The 16,843-nt window shown below is 40.9% G+C and overlaps 1 protein-coding gene across 1 annotated transcript in view; it reads left to right on the forward strand.

The window, feature by feature from the left end:
• Window positions 1-15,313, forward strand: part of ly75 (lymphocyte antigen 75) — a 33,855-nt gene extending 18,542 nt beyond the window's left edge. The window contains exons 17-35 of the mRNA XM_049593079.1: window positions 168-203; window positions 419-588; window positions 2,347-2,414; window positions 2,542-2,618; window positions 2,853-2,989; window positions 3,681-3,789; window positions 3,996-4,156; window positions 5,104-5,233; window positions 5,641-5,861; window positions 5,958-6,120; window positions 6,838-7,002; window positions 7,260-7,382; window positions 7,847-8,032; window positions 8,147-8,370; window positions 8,522-8,729; window positions 10,957-11,118; window positions 11,233-11,349; window positions 12,147-12,329; window positions 12,488-15,313. Coding sequence (XP_049449036.1) covers window positions 168-203; window positions 419-588; window positions 2,347-2,414; window positions 2,542-2,618; window positions 2,853-2,989; window positions 3,681-3,789; window positions 3,996-4,156; window positions 5,104-5,233; window positions 5,641-5,861; window positions 5,958-6,120; window positions 6,838-7,002; window positions 7,260-7,382; window positions 7,847-8,032; window positions 8,147-8,370; window positions 8,522-8,729; window positions 10,957-11,118; window positions 11,233-11,349; window positions 12,147-12,329; window positions 12,488-12,663 — 2,816 coding nt within the window. The 3' untranslated portion in view covers window positions 12,664-15,313. The remainder of the gene's footprint in view (window positions 1-167; window positions 204-418; window positions 589-2,346; window positions 2,415-2,541; window positions 2,619-2,852; window positions 2,990-3,680; window positions 3,790-3,995; window positions 4,157-5,103; window positions 5,234-5,640; window positions 5,862-5,957; window positions 6,121-6,837; window positions 7,003-7,259; window positions 7,383-7,846; window positions 8,033-8,146; window positions 8,371-8,521; window positions 8,730-10,956; window positions 11,119-11,232; window positions 11,350-12,146; window positions 12,330-12,487) is intronic.
• Window positions 15,314-16,843: the final 1,530 nt, after the last annotated feature.

The following is a 16,843-nucleotide window of genomic DNA, read 5'->3' on the forward strand; positions in this document are numbered from 1 at the left end:
TCCCTAGAATTTTTTGGTCCAGACAGTAGTTCATGTATTTGGCTAGTTTTACATAACACAACTAAAGAAATACATTTTTGTGGGCTTATAAATACATGTACTTGAAAGCAACATGAGCTGTGTGTTTTTGGTTGCTTCTAACTTATTCTTTGTTAATCCCTTTACAGGAAAGGAACCCAAGAACCCAGAGTGGTACAATCCTGGTAATGTAGTCTTCCAGATTCTGTGCTGAGTCATAATTATATTTTGAATCTGTAAATTGGATCTATTAGTGGCCAAAATTTCTTCAATTCAGCTTTTTCTTTTCTCTCACAATGTTCTAACAGAGTCATTTCACATCTGTTGTTGGGTGTAATATGTCTCTTGTCGCTGTCTAAGATGTGTCAGGATTTTAGACCGTGTTCGTTGTGCTTTTCAGGTGGACACCATGAGACGTCTATCTTCATTGATGGAGCCGAATTTTGGTTTGTCACGGAGCCAAAGCTGACTTTCGAGGAGGCAAAGCTCTTTTGCAGTATGAATGACAGCAGACTGGCTGCACCAGTCACCGTATCTGCTGCCGGACAGATCCAACAGCAACTAAAAGATGTAAGTGCCTAGAGGCTGTAAGTGGGTCATATAAATGACATCAAACCAAACCCCAAGGAACAGCTCCACCAATGGTCAAATAGTAGAATTACAACTTCCAGGTCAGTAATGTGATGCCATGGGGCCCAAAAAGACTTTTTCTCATAGACTTACATTGTGAAAGTGACACCTTTTTTTTTAGCATCAAAACCCCCCCACGAAATGATTCATTTGCTCTGACAACATTTCAAAAGACTAGAGGAGTCACACAATTAGGTCATTTTATCTGCATTTACGGTGGCGCAGGGCTAAACCAGAAGTTAGCTGCTCTGCTGGTGGAAGTCTCTAGTGCACTTGTTCTTTGGGCCCAATGATGTAGATGCTCTGGGCTATTTTTTACCCAGGAAGTCAAACTTTTTTGCACATGGTAGAAGTTTGCCTAAAGCCCTTTCTGGCAGGAATCAATTCATTTGAACCCAAATCATTTTTTTCCTGACCTTAAGAAATCCCTTTCTATCAGAAAATCCTTTAGAGCAACTTTTTGGCTTCATAGGCCACTGAGCAACTTTACTGGGATGAACTGGGCTCCGCCTCTGACAGTGTATCCACTTCTTTTTATACGTCCGTGCATCAAACCAGGAACCCCCAACTGTATGGTGAACCCCGTTTGGTGAGGTCCGCCCCCCTAGTTACCATTGCTACACCTTTTTAGCTCAGTACAGCACAAGTTGGTGGTAACAGTGGCAGGTATACCACTCACAATTCATAGCAGTTGTTCTGAAACAATGGGTCATTAATTTCAAAAAGAGGTAGACAAAAACAGGTTTCTCATTTCCAGACAACGACCAGATTTTGTCCACTGAAGTAATGATTGTCTCCGGATGGCTGTATTATTTCTAGCTAATTATTTTTGGAACAAGAACCATGTAAAAGGTTTTTAAATATGCTCTTGATGGATACATACATGATATTGTGCTAAAATGCTAATGCGGGCTGCTAATGTAAGAGTAGATAAACCCATTGTTTATTAGTTACCTTACAGTTTGCTCGGTTTTTTTGGTTTACCACCTTCCACCCTTCACTTTCTGTGGATACTGAGTATAACTAGCTCTTGCTACAGTCCCATGCACACTGTTTCATCCCACAGCTTATCTAGAAATCTAAAGCTTGACAGATCAGCTATTATGTCTTGTTACAGTTGTGGGGCAAGATTGGACAGTCGCTGTTTTGGGGTGGGTCTTAGTGAACGGTCAAGTAATTGGTTTCTGTCTTTGAGAGAGAGTAGCTCATGTTCACAGATATTGGTTAAACTTTCCAAAGCCTTTGAAGTAATATTAATTCTTACTTTAAGTGGTGTTCCTCTTTGAGAGCGAAAAGGAAGAAAACTTAAATAAATTGGAATTTCCTGTCCTTTTCTGTTTCTGCTGCTTGCCATGGTTAGCCCCCCGTTTTTTTTCTCCCCATGGGCATCCGAAGTTGATTTGTAGAGCCTAATGACCAGGGAAATTCTTTCCATTGTCGTCTGGTCATGGGAAGCTGACAATATTTCGTGAGAATATATCTGTAGGCAATTGGAATGAAGTAGTGCAAAGTTTTGCCTCCAAGCTTACCACTAAAAAACAGATATTCCACTATTTAATTCCATAGTCCAACAAGTATTGTGTGTCTTTCCTCGTCTGATTGATGTGTCAAATTCTCTCTACTTTATAAACTGTGGCTGTAAAATTAATTAAATTGTTATTTGGTCATGAAGCACTAAATCTTGAATGTTCTGAACAGATATCGAGTTCTCCCAAGCAAAACTGGTGGGTGGATTTGAGTGAGCCTGCCCGGGTATTTCCCCTGACGTAAGCCAGCATAGTCACACACATACACTGCTCATGTTGTGCAAACACAATCAATGTATGATGCTCGTACCTGTTTATATCTGGTGAAATGTGATGTTGAGGCTGACTGAAATAATGCATGTTCTAGGTACGCCCAGATGTTCTTCTATCATTCGGTTTTCCTGGGCAGATGCACCTCCGTCAGTCCTGAAAACTTGTTTCCAGGTGTGTAGACATGATAGTGTTTCGATACAGCTGAGTGTGATCAAGGCTATTATTTAATTCACTGTATTGTTTAGACAGAAACTCAGTCAAACTTTAATTAGTTAAAGAAACTCATCCCTGTAAATAAGAGGGTGACAGGTTTGGCTGATATGGCATTTTTTGCAGTTTGAAATAACAGGGATGCTTACAGTCTTTTACTAATACACACATCTACTGTCACATGCTTCCTTGCAGTGTATGAACGCAGTTGCCAGAAGCAATTGCCCTTTGTGTGTGAGAAACACAACGTCACGTCGGTGGAGAGGAACCCTCTGGAGCCTCAACCTGAAGGACTGCCCTGTGGAAATGGATCTCTGTCCTTCAGAAATAAGGTCTGACTCTCCAACACATTTAACTCTGCATCTACATTTTGGACACTTAAAAACAGATTATCTCTTGTTCTCATGGTCTTATATTGTCAACCCTATAATCATGTAAAACAGAATTACAGCTAAGACCAGAGTATGATAATATCTTTATACATCAAAGGAAAATCTGCCTGGAAAGTCTTTAAATAGTCTATTTCCAGATCTCTGTGACAAGCAAAAACTTGCCAAAATAGTCTTGCAGAGCAGTGGTTCCCAACTGGTCAAGCCCCGGGGTCCAGATTTATCCTTGGTCTTTAGTTCACGGTCCAGACAGTTTAATACATTCAGCATCATACTTGTATTTGGACATGTCGCTAACCTAGTCTGCTGTCTCTGTCGAGTAGCTGTCCGTTAATCACTCACTCCGCAGCAAGAAACAGCACTTCAAAATAAAAGCTCCGGAAATTCAATACACGTAAAAAAAGTAAAAAGTGTGTTTTTTACAAACTTGACACGTTCACAAGTCACTTGCGGTCCATTCAGAATGGATCTGTGACCCACTTTTGGACCACGACCCACCAGTTGGGAACCACTGGTGAAAAGTATTTAACACAGATTTATACACATTCACATACAGCATATAGTACAAAGACATAAAGGTGGTTTCTATCTCATAGATTTCCAAGTGATTATTTTACTTGTGTATTTTTTTTAGTGCTACACACTGATGACAAGCTTGAAGCCTGTGTCCTTCAAGTATGCCAGTGACGAATGCCAGTCGGTGAGGGGAACCCTGGTCACTATATCCGATCAGGTGGAGCAAGGTGAGGACTGCTGTTGTTCTACTTCAGTGTTTAATGAATCAGAGGAGCACGGTTAACATGCCTGTAAGGACTCAGATGATGTTAAATAGCTTGTTTTCTTATGTTTGATGAAGTTCGTATGTGAGCCGGTTGAATAAGAAATAATAGTCAAAATGTATTATCTTGTATTAAACACAAGGAATTGTTGGACTATATTTGTGTTTTAGACTTCGTCACCACCCTTTTGCCGGGCATGAGAAACATGGAGAGGATATGGATTGGTCTGAAAATCAAACGTGACGACCCTCAGTGGGCGGACCAGACCCCGGTTAACTACCTCAATTTCAACCCCCTGCTTCTGGGCATGCACAGGGCCATAAAAGTCAACGTAAGTTCATCCTATCTTTCACTTCTGTATTGAATGAGGACTCCGTAGAGGTTAGAAGCTCAAGGCTATGTTAGTTGCAACTGGCATAACTCACCAAAGTCTCTGCCTGAACTGTTGGCTGTCATGTTGCATTGAGGGTAATGAGGCACCAGGTTTTCACAAGGAAGAAGAACAGTTCCGCTGCACCAATTTTGATCTTTTTTTATGCCTCTGTGTTGGTGACAGACGTGGCCAGAGGCATTATGTTTTTCGGGTTGTCCATCTCATTCTCATGAACACAATATGTCAAGAAGGGAATTTCTTCAAGCTCGGCACAAACATCTGTGACCTCACAAAACACGTTTCTGGCTGTAACTCAAGAATTCATACGCCAATTATTACCAAATTTCACACACATGTCTAACAGGATAAAATGATGAAGTGATGACATTTATTATCCAAAAGGTCAACTTTCCTGTGACGTTATAATGTGCTGCAAAAACACTTTTCTGCCCCTTATTTAACGCCACAACTCAGGTGGTGCTGACATTTGGTCAGATACTAAATGATGAATTGATTAATTAGATCATCTGTGCCGCCTGGTTCTAGATGTGTGTGAAGCATCCAAGTTTGAGAATCTGTAACTTCTCTGCAGCAACATCCACATTTAAAGCATTGTCTACTGTCATGGTTGCATAAATAAGTCTGGACAGACATGGATGTAAGCTGTTGCTTGACTGGTTTGCAGAGGTGTACATTGCAGTTGTGTCCATCATGAGTCAGACAGTGTTACATGCTAAATCAGTAGGGTGTTCTTTGGATACAAACTTGGGCTCTGAGCATGAGATGAGTTGCGCTTTACCATGCACTATCTTTATCCAGTCAGACACAGACTGTAGACAAACACAGTATGTTTTTAACTGTTAGCACTGGTACTACTTGCTGTATTTTTTCCCCTTTCTCAACAGACATGGGATCTGGAGAGTATGGAATTGTGTGTATTTTTGCTCAATAACCCCAACTCTAACATGCTGGGTACCTGGGACTATTCTTCTTGTACGCAATTTCAGAATGTGGCCATTTGCCAGCACTACGCAGGTAAATCACCACCACCACCTCCAACACTTAATACTACTTCATTATACAGATTTTATTTTGCAGAAAGTCACTTAATCAAGTTGGTTAATCTGGCATGCTAAGGTTCCTCATAAGAGATTATTGTTTATTAAGTGTAGACTATGCCATAGATGTTGTCCCTGGAAAATACTGGTGGCATGAGGGTTGAGGTGCCAGCCATTGCAAATCATTCTCCATCTCTTTCTTCTCTAATGCCCCATCATGTCTCTGCTGTATTCTCTCTAATAAGAGGCATGAATTGCTCAGATAAATACTTCTGATAAAGAAAAAATCCACTTATTTTTGCAACAAGATAACGAAGCAACTGAGGTCACTGGCACAACTTTCATGACATGCTGTTTTTTAAATACAAGGCTTACTCATTTCAGATAAACTGGAGGAGCCGCACATCCCAACAGAGCCCTTCAACGTCAATAACCACACCATCCTGCTGCTTAAGAAAAATCTCACCTGGTTTGAGGCCTTAGAGCAGTGTGGAAGTAACAACATGGACCTGGCAAGTGTCGCGGATACCTTCCTGCAGTCCACCCTCACTGTGCATGTGAGCCGTGCACGCACGCCCATGTGGATCGGCCTCTTTAGCGAAGACGTAAGTGTGCCAAGGAAGGGCTGCCTTTATTATAAGCCACTGTTTAAAAAAAAAAAATCTTTAAAAAAAATCTTTTTTTTGTGTGTGTGTGTTCAGGATGGGATCCACTACCGCTGGACTGACCACAGTCACACTGTGTTCAGTCGCTGGTCCTCTGATGTCACCAGTGGCCGCTGTGTCTACCTGGACACCGATGGTTTCTGGAAAGCCACCGAGTGTGAGGAGGAGCTAGGGGGCGCTATCTGCCACAAGCCACACAGTGAGTGAAGATATGAAGTACAGATAAACAAAAATATGTATTGCACCTCCGCGTGCAGCTAATTCCTGCTATCAATAGTGAACAAAACATTTTCTCCAGATTAAAAAAAAAATCCAAGGGCTTCACTCTTTGCTCATTCTGTCATGAAAATTGGTTTATTTTAAACAGATTTTTGTGCCTTTGTTCAGAAAAGGGCTTATGGCTATTCCAGTTCACAAGGTTGAAAAGCTGTACTGTGTTTAAATGTACTACTCTGTTGATAAGTCATCTGTGGTAACAGGATGTAGGCTGTTGTAGAGGAAATTTGGAAACGTAGAAAATAAAGCTGTGGCTTCCCTATTTGGCCCGACTGGCAAAACAAAGCACAAAAGACATTCTGGCGTTACTCCAGAAAGAGGGATTGTTGAGTTCTAAGTTAACAGAGTCTGTAAAAGTGAGATTCAGGAACACTTCTGTTCTGAAAACAGTTTTACAGAAGAAATAATAGAAACAGATTTTTTTATGCTTGAGTGAAATAATTAGGGAAGTTAATCCATTTTTTGTTGCTGTTGTTCCTCATGAATTAAGTCCTTGTTAAGTGTGTGTAGACTTCACACTTCAACAAAAGCACTTAACGGGTTTCATCTCCTCTAAAGTCCCTTCCTTTTCTGCTGGCATGTGTCACTGTTCTTGCAAATGCTAATATGTTGAAACCAAATTTAAACCTCTGTATTACAGACGAGATCATCACCACACCAGAGGATGTTGCAGTGAAGTGCCCCCACAAGATTAATGGTCCAAACTGGATCCCCTTCAAGAACAACTGCTACTCCTTCCAGCTGGTCGCCACCAGATGGCAACAGTTTGACCAAGGGCAGATTCAAGATACCTGCAGAAAATTTCGTAAGAATTTCTGGGCACGTTAGTCTGACTCACAGGCTGTAGACTGTGAGTATAAGCCTGCCATTAGCTGCCTAATTCAGGCGTATCTCTCCTCCCCTTCTGCTATCTGCACGTCACAGCTATCAAAATCCCCATCGCTACATGAAACAAGCCAAACCTATCTCCACACTTTGTTTTAAAGCTGTGCATGAACTCCCAACTCTTTATAACAGGCTGATGTTGCTTCAGTTGTTAATGGTGATGCCTTTATGTTTCAGATGCAGGTGCAGACATCCTAACCATCCGAAATAAAGAGGAGAACGAGTTTATAAAGCAGCAGCTCATACCGTTTCAGACCTTGGCCCAGTTTGTCTGGCTGGGGCTGTACAAAGATAACAACGGTGAGCACTTTAATGGACATCTGTGTCAGTTTTTTCAGTTGTTTTTTTAAGATGTAGTTGGTGTGTTATGTAATAGAGGGGCAACACATTTTTCTGCTGATAATCCTAATAGCTAAACTGAAGGTATTGGCCATTATTGATCTGATAACAGGGATTTTTCTCCTTCAGACAGCTGCGTCAGATCATAACCGGTACCATCACAGAGCTCATTGACCTTAATTTGTATGGATGATAGGAGGTGCTGCTAGAGCCCTCTGATTGGTCGGTTATTCCAGGGGCTGGGTTAATATGGCACCAGGGATTTTTGCTTATACAGTATTTACCTGATGAAGTAATGAGGACTGAAACACCACAAAAAAGTGACAAGTGATTGACAGAATGAGGGATTTTTTTTGTTTCTTTCTTTTTTAAATTTAAAATCTTGTAATTATGCCAGGGTTAATAGTAATATTGTCCTGCTGTAGATAACCAGATGAAGTGGTACGATGGCACAAATGTCCAATATTCCAACTGGGCAAAAGGCAGACCAGAAGTAGACAGACCATTCTTGGCTGGTCTCACCGTTGACGGCAACTGGATTCTCATCTCAAGGCCGAGCTTATTCGCAGAGTTCAAACAAAGGACCATTGTGACCTGCAAACTGGACAACGGTTGGTGTTTCACACTTTACATCATAATTCATATTTCTCTGTTCACCTGCCTTTACTGAAAATATTTTACTCGTCAAATGATCTTACACACGTTTTTAATCCTTCCTTCCCAAGAATTGAAACACGAGTACAACAAGTCATCCTTGGATTTTCAACAGTACGGCAACTTAACTTACGAGGTTGTTACCCAAAAGCTAAATTGGCAGCAGGCTCTGAAAGAGTGCGGTCAGCGTGGCGGCCACCTGGCAAGCATCCACGATATCGAGCACGACGCACACGTGAAGCTCATCGCCAAGACGGACGGCTTCTCGCTGTGGATTGGCCTGTCGAACCAAGATGTAAGAAAAATCAAAATCTGAGCAAAAATAATTTACAAGCTTACACTGAGTGCTTCTCAAGTACCTCTCATGTGGATTTCTTTCACATGATGGCGCCTCATAATTTCACTTCACCAGATAGACTAACATAAGAGTCATTCTCTCCGTGCAGGTCAGTGGCTCAGCCTTTGAGTGGTCTGATGGAACAAAGTTTGACTACAAAGCCACCATCTCAGACTCACAGGAGGGCTCCAGCTCAGACAAACAAGAGGCCAGCTGTGTGACTATAACCCCTGATGGAGCCTGGGCGAGGACCAGCTGTAATACGCTGGTAAACGGAGCCCTCTGCTACACCACCAGCATCACAACCGCCTCCCAGAGTAAGACACTGTGATTTATTTATAGACCGCATTGTTCTTCTTCCATCACCATTTTAGGTTGAAACAGATCTTTTGTGAAACTCTGTCCAGGGTGAAGATATTCAGAAACTCTGTTTTCAATGTTGATGTGTAGACATGGAAATCTGAGTCTTTAGAAAGACGTCAGAGTGTGTGTGTGTGTGTGTGTGTGCTGTTAGTTCCTTTTTGTGAGGCGTGAAGTGACATTTTGTGCACTGGGAGACATGTCTAAAAATAGTGCTGGTTAACAGGACATTATTTTGGGTGTCTACAGGTCCTTAAAAAGTCCTACCATGTCTTAAATTGAATGGTACAACAGTAAGGCCTTAAAAGTCATTAAATAGTCTTAAATTTCAAATCAAATCAAATCAAACTTTATTTGTTTAGCACTTTTCTTACATTAAAAATGCAGCACAAAGTGCTTCACAGAATAAAAACAAACAAAAATACTACATACATATTGAAAAGCCGCCCCTCCCACCCCCACATATAAACACACACACACGCATGCACGCACACACGGTCAATATAGTCAATAATATGGCTGGGCACTGAGGAACCAGGTGAGGATAGAACCACCTATGGGGAGCCATCCACACTGAGAGGCGCCACAGCCTACGGCCACAGGGAACACCGCCACAGAGACCACCCCGACCCAGACAGACTGGGGTGGACTCCACACATGGTGCAGAGCCTCCCAGTCCTCTGGGCCTGAGGGATCTCCAGGGTGACGTCCCCGCGGGCAGACCAGACACACCTCTCAGTGTGGAGGCCCCCCATGAGGAAACACTGGAGCTAAAAACTAAAAGACTAAAAGGCAATATGATAAGATAAAACAAGTATGAGATAAAATAATGATAAAATGCATAAAAATGTAAGATTAGAAAAAAATTAAGATTAAGATTAAAGATTAAAATAATATTAATAATAATAAATAAATAAATAAATAAATAAATGAAGATTAGAAACTAAATAATAATAAAATGCATAAAGATTTAAAAATAAATCATTTAAAAGCATTAGAAAGTAAAAATAACATATAATAGAAGAATTAAAAGAGTAAAAGAAATCAGTTAAAAGCTAAATTAAAGAGGTGAGTCTTGAGCCTCCTTTTAAAAACATCAACAGTCTCTGCAGTCCTGATGTTCTCCGGCAGACTGTTCCATAAGTGAGGGCCATAATGGCTGATTGCAGCCTTCCCGTGGGTTTTTGTTCTGACTTTTGGAATAATTAAAAGGCCGGTGCCGGAGGACCTCAGGATCCACGAGGGTTGATATGTTAAAAGCAGGTCAGATAAATGAGATGGCCCAAGACCGTTAAGACATTTAAAAACTAATAAAAGAACCTTAAAATCGATCCTGAAACACACAGGGAGCCAATGCAGCGATTTTAAAATCGCTGAATTTGTTTGGTCTTAACTACTACAAACATTTCATCTAATTTAATTTATCCAGTCTTTAATTTCTTTTTGTGAAACTGAGTGAAGCCTCTCTAGGTAAAAGCCCACATTTCTAATGTTACAAACCTTTAAAAAACAACAGCTATACTGTCATTTTACGTCATACTTGCACTTACATGTAACTGTTGGCAAAATGTCGATTATGTAGACTTAACTCACTCTAATGACCATATTCCTACATAAGACAAGACTTCACTCTGCACAAGACCACAGTTATACTTCTTTTTTTTTTTTTTAAGATATTTTTTGGGCCATTTTGCCTTTAATGGACAGGACAGGTAAGCATGAAGGGGGAGAGAGAGGGGATGACATGCACCAAAGGGCCACAGGCTGGATTCAAACCCGGGCCACTGCGGCAACAGCCTTGTATATGGGGCGCCTGCTCTACCGCTAAGCCACCGACGCCCCGCAGTTATACTTCTTACCTACGATTCTTAGGTGAAACATGATTTGTCCAAAAAACTGGCTTAAATTTGGTAAAAATGTGTCTTGGACAGGTCTTAAAAAGCATTAAATTTAATTGTGATACCTGTAGACACCCTGATAATGTACAGCTACTCTTTCACTATATAGAGGAATAGAGGGTTCAGAGAGTGCGACTAACAGTGCTCGTGTGGACAGGAATGTCCTTAAGAACAAAGGAGGGAAACACCCCTGTTTTCAAAAATACCTGTGTCCGTGAGAGGCTGTAATTTGTGTTGGAGTGGCACTGACCGTCGTCCATTTTATCTCTGTGTTATTATAAATCAGGAGCCAGACCGCAGGTTGCCCCAGCGGCCAATCGCTGCCCTCAGAGCGGCGGTGGGTCCATGTGGGTGCAGCACGAGGATCACTGTTACGCCTTTGACATGAGCTTCTACAACTACAGCGTGTACAGCATGGAGCAGGCCAGGAGCATCTGTCAGAGCATGGGTGAGTTGTTGTTTGGTGTATTAAGGGTTATAATTAATATTCACCTGAAGCGACTGTAGTCTAATAATTGTTTGTTTTTTGGGGTTTTTTTGTTTTTTTTTTTGCTGCTGACAGATGCTCAAGTACTGACCTTAAAAACCAAAGAGGAGAACGACTTTGTGTCAAAGTACATGTTTGATGACCCTCTCATCACCAGTCGAGTGTGGCTCGACGTGGAGCTTGATAAGCAAGGTAAACCTCACAATGTGAAATGGAAGCAGGGCAGTAACACATTGTTGAGGATTTAGATAACATGACACTTCCAATCTACAGTTTTCAAATATTTAAATTATGATTATAATTATACTACAGCTGTACCCAACTCAGTCTAATGTCAGTCGAATAAGATTTGGCTGTTCAATACAAATATTCGACTGTTTGTTATTTTTTTCCGTATATTCATGTGATATAGTAATCAAACCAAGTAAGCCCTCTGATCTTATGTTTATTAACTACGCTGATGATGGACCGGACATGTGCAACATTTTTTGCTGACACTAGATATCAAACAAAAGCGAGAGACTATGAATTTTCTTTGAGCTGTATATTCACCACTTCTAAGCAGGCCATTCTCGGAACCCATCGACTGTATTCGGCGTCTGACTTCCGGCAGACGGCGATACAGTCTCTGGGGGCAGACCTCCGATTTTTTGACATTCCGGTTTGAGGAGGCAAATTTCCGTTTCCGACTTCCGTTTCTATATAAGTAAATATGCTGAACCACTGTGATGGATTCAGAGTTTTAAGTAGCTCAGATTTCTTTACTGTCATAGTACAAACATGCAACGAAATTCAGGTGCACCCAAGGTCCAGGCTCATATATAAGAATTATTAATAAATAGCATCAGCTTGATTACCTTAACGTGTTCTTTCGAGTCAGATATTACCCCTCAACATCATACAGAAACACATTATTTGTGACATTTGTGTTGTTAGACTGTGATGATGGATCCTTCTCCCTCTCATTATCCTCTTGATCTTTCTCTCAGGTAAACCTGTGTCCTGGCAGGACGGCTCGGCTCTGGCTTACTCCAACTGGAAGTCTGACCCTGGGGTTACTGTGAAGACGTCGGAGCCCTACTGTGCCGTCATGGTTGCAGGAGATGAAGGATCCTGGAAACTTGTCAGCTGCAAGAGCAGCTACAGTCGTGTTGTCTGCCAAACTGCAGCAAGTGAGTATGACGACTGCATTAAAGGAATGGTTTGATATTTTGGTAAATGTGCTTATTAACCTTCTTGCTGAGAGTAAGATGATAAGATAGGTGCCACAGCTATTATCTGTAGTATGAACTTTAACATAATGACAAGAACTTCACTTCTGCGTCCCCAGAGTCTGAAGGCTCACCAGTGGCGCTGGGTCTCTTCATCGTGGTCATCATCGCTCTCATTTTAGTCGTCGGCTTTATCGTCTACAAGAAGAAAAGAGCCTACTTCACTTCCACCGTCCGCTACAGGAGGACGTTTGATGACGCAGATGGCACCAGTATTATAACAGATGCTGACTGAGCTCGCTTTAGTAATCAGCCTCAGGGAGTATCGATGTGCCTTGTGTGCATTGTCGTACTTTTCAGCAAGAGCAGATGCAGCCTCTCCCCTTTTTTTAAATTATTTATTTATCCTGCTCAAGCCTGCAAAAATTTCTAGAATGACGTGTAAAACTGTAAATATTGTTAGAGAATTGTGAATATCCGTCAATTCAGTTTCTTAATTTGGGTTATTTTAGATTTTGTTTATTAAGGGCCCTGTGTTATACCTAATGTAAATACTGGGGCTGACGCTCTCTGGTAAATGTTGATCGTTAGTGGGATGTTAAGTTTGATGTTATGTTTTCTTTGTTTTTGGGGGGGGGGGGTTAGATTGTAAAAAGATTTTGACTTGATTTACAGAAACCCAACAAAACACTCCCATTCAGCCTTATGACTGGAGTTAAATTGCACTGATGTATGACTGACTCCAAACTATCAGAAACAAAACGTCCATTTACTGTTTTAAATCTATTTACATTACTCAGTCTAATCAACTGATTTTTCAACTGCTGATCACACAGTTACAACTAACCAATACATTAATAGACTTTTTAAAGGGCCAGTTCACCTGAAAATACAGGTACAGAAAAAACTTGCTTTTCTTTGACTTGCACGGTTAGGGTTAGGGTTAGGGTTATATAGTTTCTCTTTCAATACTCACAATACTGCCCAGACGTCACTATCAATAGTTTCAGAGCTAATGTTCTCTCCCAAAGTACGACCCATAACTGTCTACCAGAAAAAAGAAGACACTACAAACTGTAGCTCTCATGTATGTCATGTAATTTACACTGACTATGTTTACATGCATACTGGTATTCCAGTATTATTCCAAATATGGGCGGTGAGGTGGTGCAGGGGGAGGGTTGGAGGAGCCCTTCAGTGTGGAGTTTGCATGTTCTCCCTGGGTACTCCGGCTTCCTCCCACAGTCCAAAGACATGCAGGTTAACTGGTGACTCCAAATTGGCCGTAGGTGTAAATTTGAGTGTGAATGGTTGTCTGTCTCTATGTGTCAGCCCTGCGATAGTCTGGTGACCTGTCCAGGGTGTACCCTGCCTCTTGCAATGTCAGCAGGGATAGGCTCCAGCCCCCCTGCGACCCTCAAGAGGATAAGTGGTTACGAAAATGGATGGATGGATGGATGCTTAAGACATGATTCTGATTAAGATATGTGGGATTCCGGTTTAAGGAGCATTCTTTGGACATGTACAAAGCGCATTCAGAATATGCACCTCAACTGGGGGTTTTACCGCAGTGTGAGTCACATGGCCTCTTGTCTGTTTACAGTTAGCTCTATGTGTTGTCATGGATACAGTGTGCACAAACCAACTCACCAGGAGTTTGCAAGAAAGTTTGGTGTAGAGATGCATGCCCAAAAGAAAAGCCCACATTTGTGGTTGGAAGGAGAAACACACCTGCTTTTAAACAATATGAGAGACTTGGATATCAGCAGGTTTTTGGATATGGACAAATATGGCAACGTCGACCTTTTTAAGAAGGTAGCTTAAGGGATGAAAGAGGAAAGCTGTGTTGACACAGTCTAACAAGTACATCACCCAGAGAAAACTCTAGTCCTAGTCCTATTTGATGTAAAGAAGCAGCTGTTCCACTTTCCTGTATTATGGCGTGAAAAACATGTTAGGGAGCGTTAATCGGAGTATGCACAGTCGCGTGTTAACAGAAAGATTAGTGTAATATTGATTTTCATTAGCCATGTAAACAGCTCAGTGGGAATATAGTCTTTTTCAGAATATTTTGTGCATGTGAACGTAGTCGGTGTTTTTGAAATGTGACATCGAGCTCCACTTTTTGGCCCGGGTGACAGCTGATATCTCCAAACCTTAGCAAGTCACAGTAAAACTATCTGTGCTGAGAGACTGCACTGTGGTCAAGAAAACACATTTGTATTTTTAGTTGAACTGCCTTTAAATAAGTGGAAAAAAAGGATGGATAAAAAAAAGAATCTCACTCACTGTGCCTTTAACATCACTGCTTTAGAAGAAATGGGAGTATTGAAGCCACTGGATAGGGTTATTTTCAGTGTATTTACAGATTCAGTTGACTTAATGATGCCAAACTATATGTTTTAGTTCTTAATGCATAAATTATGAAAGAGAGAAATCTGAGAGTTTAGTCCTGCTGATTAGTTTGAAAGGTTTAGGACACTGTCTTAACCTCAGAATGATCCAGACATGTTTGTGTGATTTGTCTGTTTGTGTAGACCTGACTTTCCTATGCACTTAACTACTGAGCAAGAACGCACTTTAATATGTTGTGGAGCTTCAGTTCCTCACTATGTTTAAGCACATTGAGCTTTGGAGAGTTTTTAAAAAGACGTTCAGATTGCACTGGCATTTGCTGTGAATGCTTTGTAAATATGTTTTATAACTAAGAATGAACCAAAGATGCTCTGAGTCGTTTGAATGTCAAAAAGCCTGAGCTTTCCTTTCACTCTGTGGGTCTGCCTCAGTGCGGCTTGTAACCCATTCATATCACGTTGTAAACCAAATCGTAGTGGGTTGGGTTTTTGTTTTTTTGTTTTGTTTTTCTTAAACTTTCCCAACACTCCTAAACAGATCTCACTCAAATCAGGTACAGTACCCTTCCAATAAAATTTTCTTTCTTCAAAGATGTGTCTTTTTCTGTCTTGTCACTGTGATTAGTGTATGTGGTGTAAAGACATCTACCACTGCATGTAGAAAGTAATTTTGTCATGTACTTTAAAGGGAAAATCCACCCAAAAACAGAATTTACAATGCAAAGATTTAACAGTAGAGCTAATATTAACTATTAACCGGGGGGAAAACACTTAGGGTTGGTCCACTGACAATGAATTATGGACTTGTGAATCACTTCATGAGCTCATACTTGAGATATACTATCTCAATTTAAAACATTATAATTAGCATTAACATAATATTTATTGGCAACTTTTCCTTTCCATAAAGTAGAGGTGTCAAACTCATTTTAGTCCATGGGCAACATACAGCCCAATTTAATCTCAGATGGGCCGGACCAATAAAACCATCGCACAAGTACCATCAGCTCCAATGTTTCCCCGTTTTTTGTGTAAAGAATTACAAGTACACTCTGTAGACGTTCATACTTTTACAAAACAGACAAACAGCCTGAGATGTCTAAAGAAAAATAAGTGCAATTTCAACAGTACGTCTCAGTTTTTCCACATGCAGCGAGTCTACTTCTCCCTGTCATTACATGTGCATTCATCAACACATTTCTTGATACAGGTTCTTTTGAACTGAAGCTGCTGATTGACAATATTTTGCACAATGTTCAGTATCTTTAAATATGGTCACACTAAGTTTTCTTTGTTATATCAGAACTGTATCCTGGTCAAGGTGGGAAAGCCTGTGAAGCAGAGTAAGCATAGTTTAACTTGCTCCTGAAACATGGCATATTGTAGTCTAGTCATCTAGTGGGCCAGGTTGGACCCTTTGGTGGGTCGGTTCTGGCCCACAGGCCATATGCTTGATACCTCTGCTGTAGAGTTTTCCTATTGAACAGGTTAAGAGGCAGCATGATAGTTAGACTGAGCTTTCATTTTGTTCGAATTGTTGTCCAAATCGTAGAAGTAGAGACAATCAGAGTCTGGAACCAGGCTCATACAGAAGTACTCGTGTCAGAGGTGGCAGCGCCTTACAAGTGGGGAGATTTTGGATTCCTGTGTACAGCAGTTTACCTCCAGTTGAGAGAATGGAGCTGAGATTTAACCACCACTATCAGTGAGTCCTGTCAGAGCTTTCGACACAATTCTTTTTTTAAAATTTAGCCTTTAGTTTAAGAAGCGTCCCACTGACATTAAGAATCTCTTTCAAGGAAGACCTGAACAAAACAAGCAGTAGCATAAATAAAAACACAGGAAAAAAAAAAACAAAATAAAAAAGGAAATGAAGCAAAAGGAACTCACAACTCAGAAGTTAAAAATAGTTTTGAAACCAGGGAACAGCATAAAAAAAATCTACTTCTATTCTTTCATTCTGGATTTAAAAGCATTTAACACGATTAAAGCAGAGTAAGTGGCGAGAGCAGGCCATCCTACCTGAGAGTGTAACTCACAAGCACCTTGTTAGCTATATTGTGCCTACAACATTAAAAGATAACAGTAAATGACTATATAATGAAGGAAGGAGGACTGAAC

Source organism: Epinephelus fuscoguttatus, linkage group LG2 (assembly GCF_011397635.1).
Source record: "Epinephelus fuscoguttatus linkage group LG2, E.fuscoguttatus.final_Chr_v1".
Taxonomy (NCBI): domain Eukaryota; kingdom Metazoa; phylum Chordata; class Actinopteri; order Perciformes; family Serranidae; genus Epinephelus; species Epinephelus fuscoguttatus.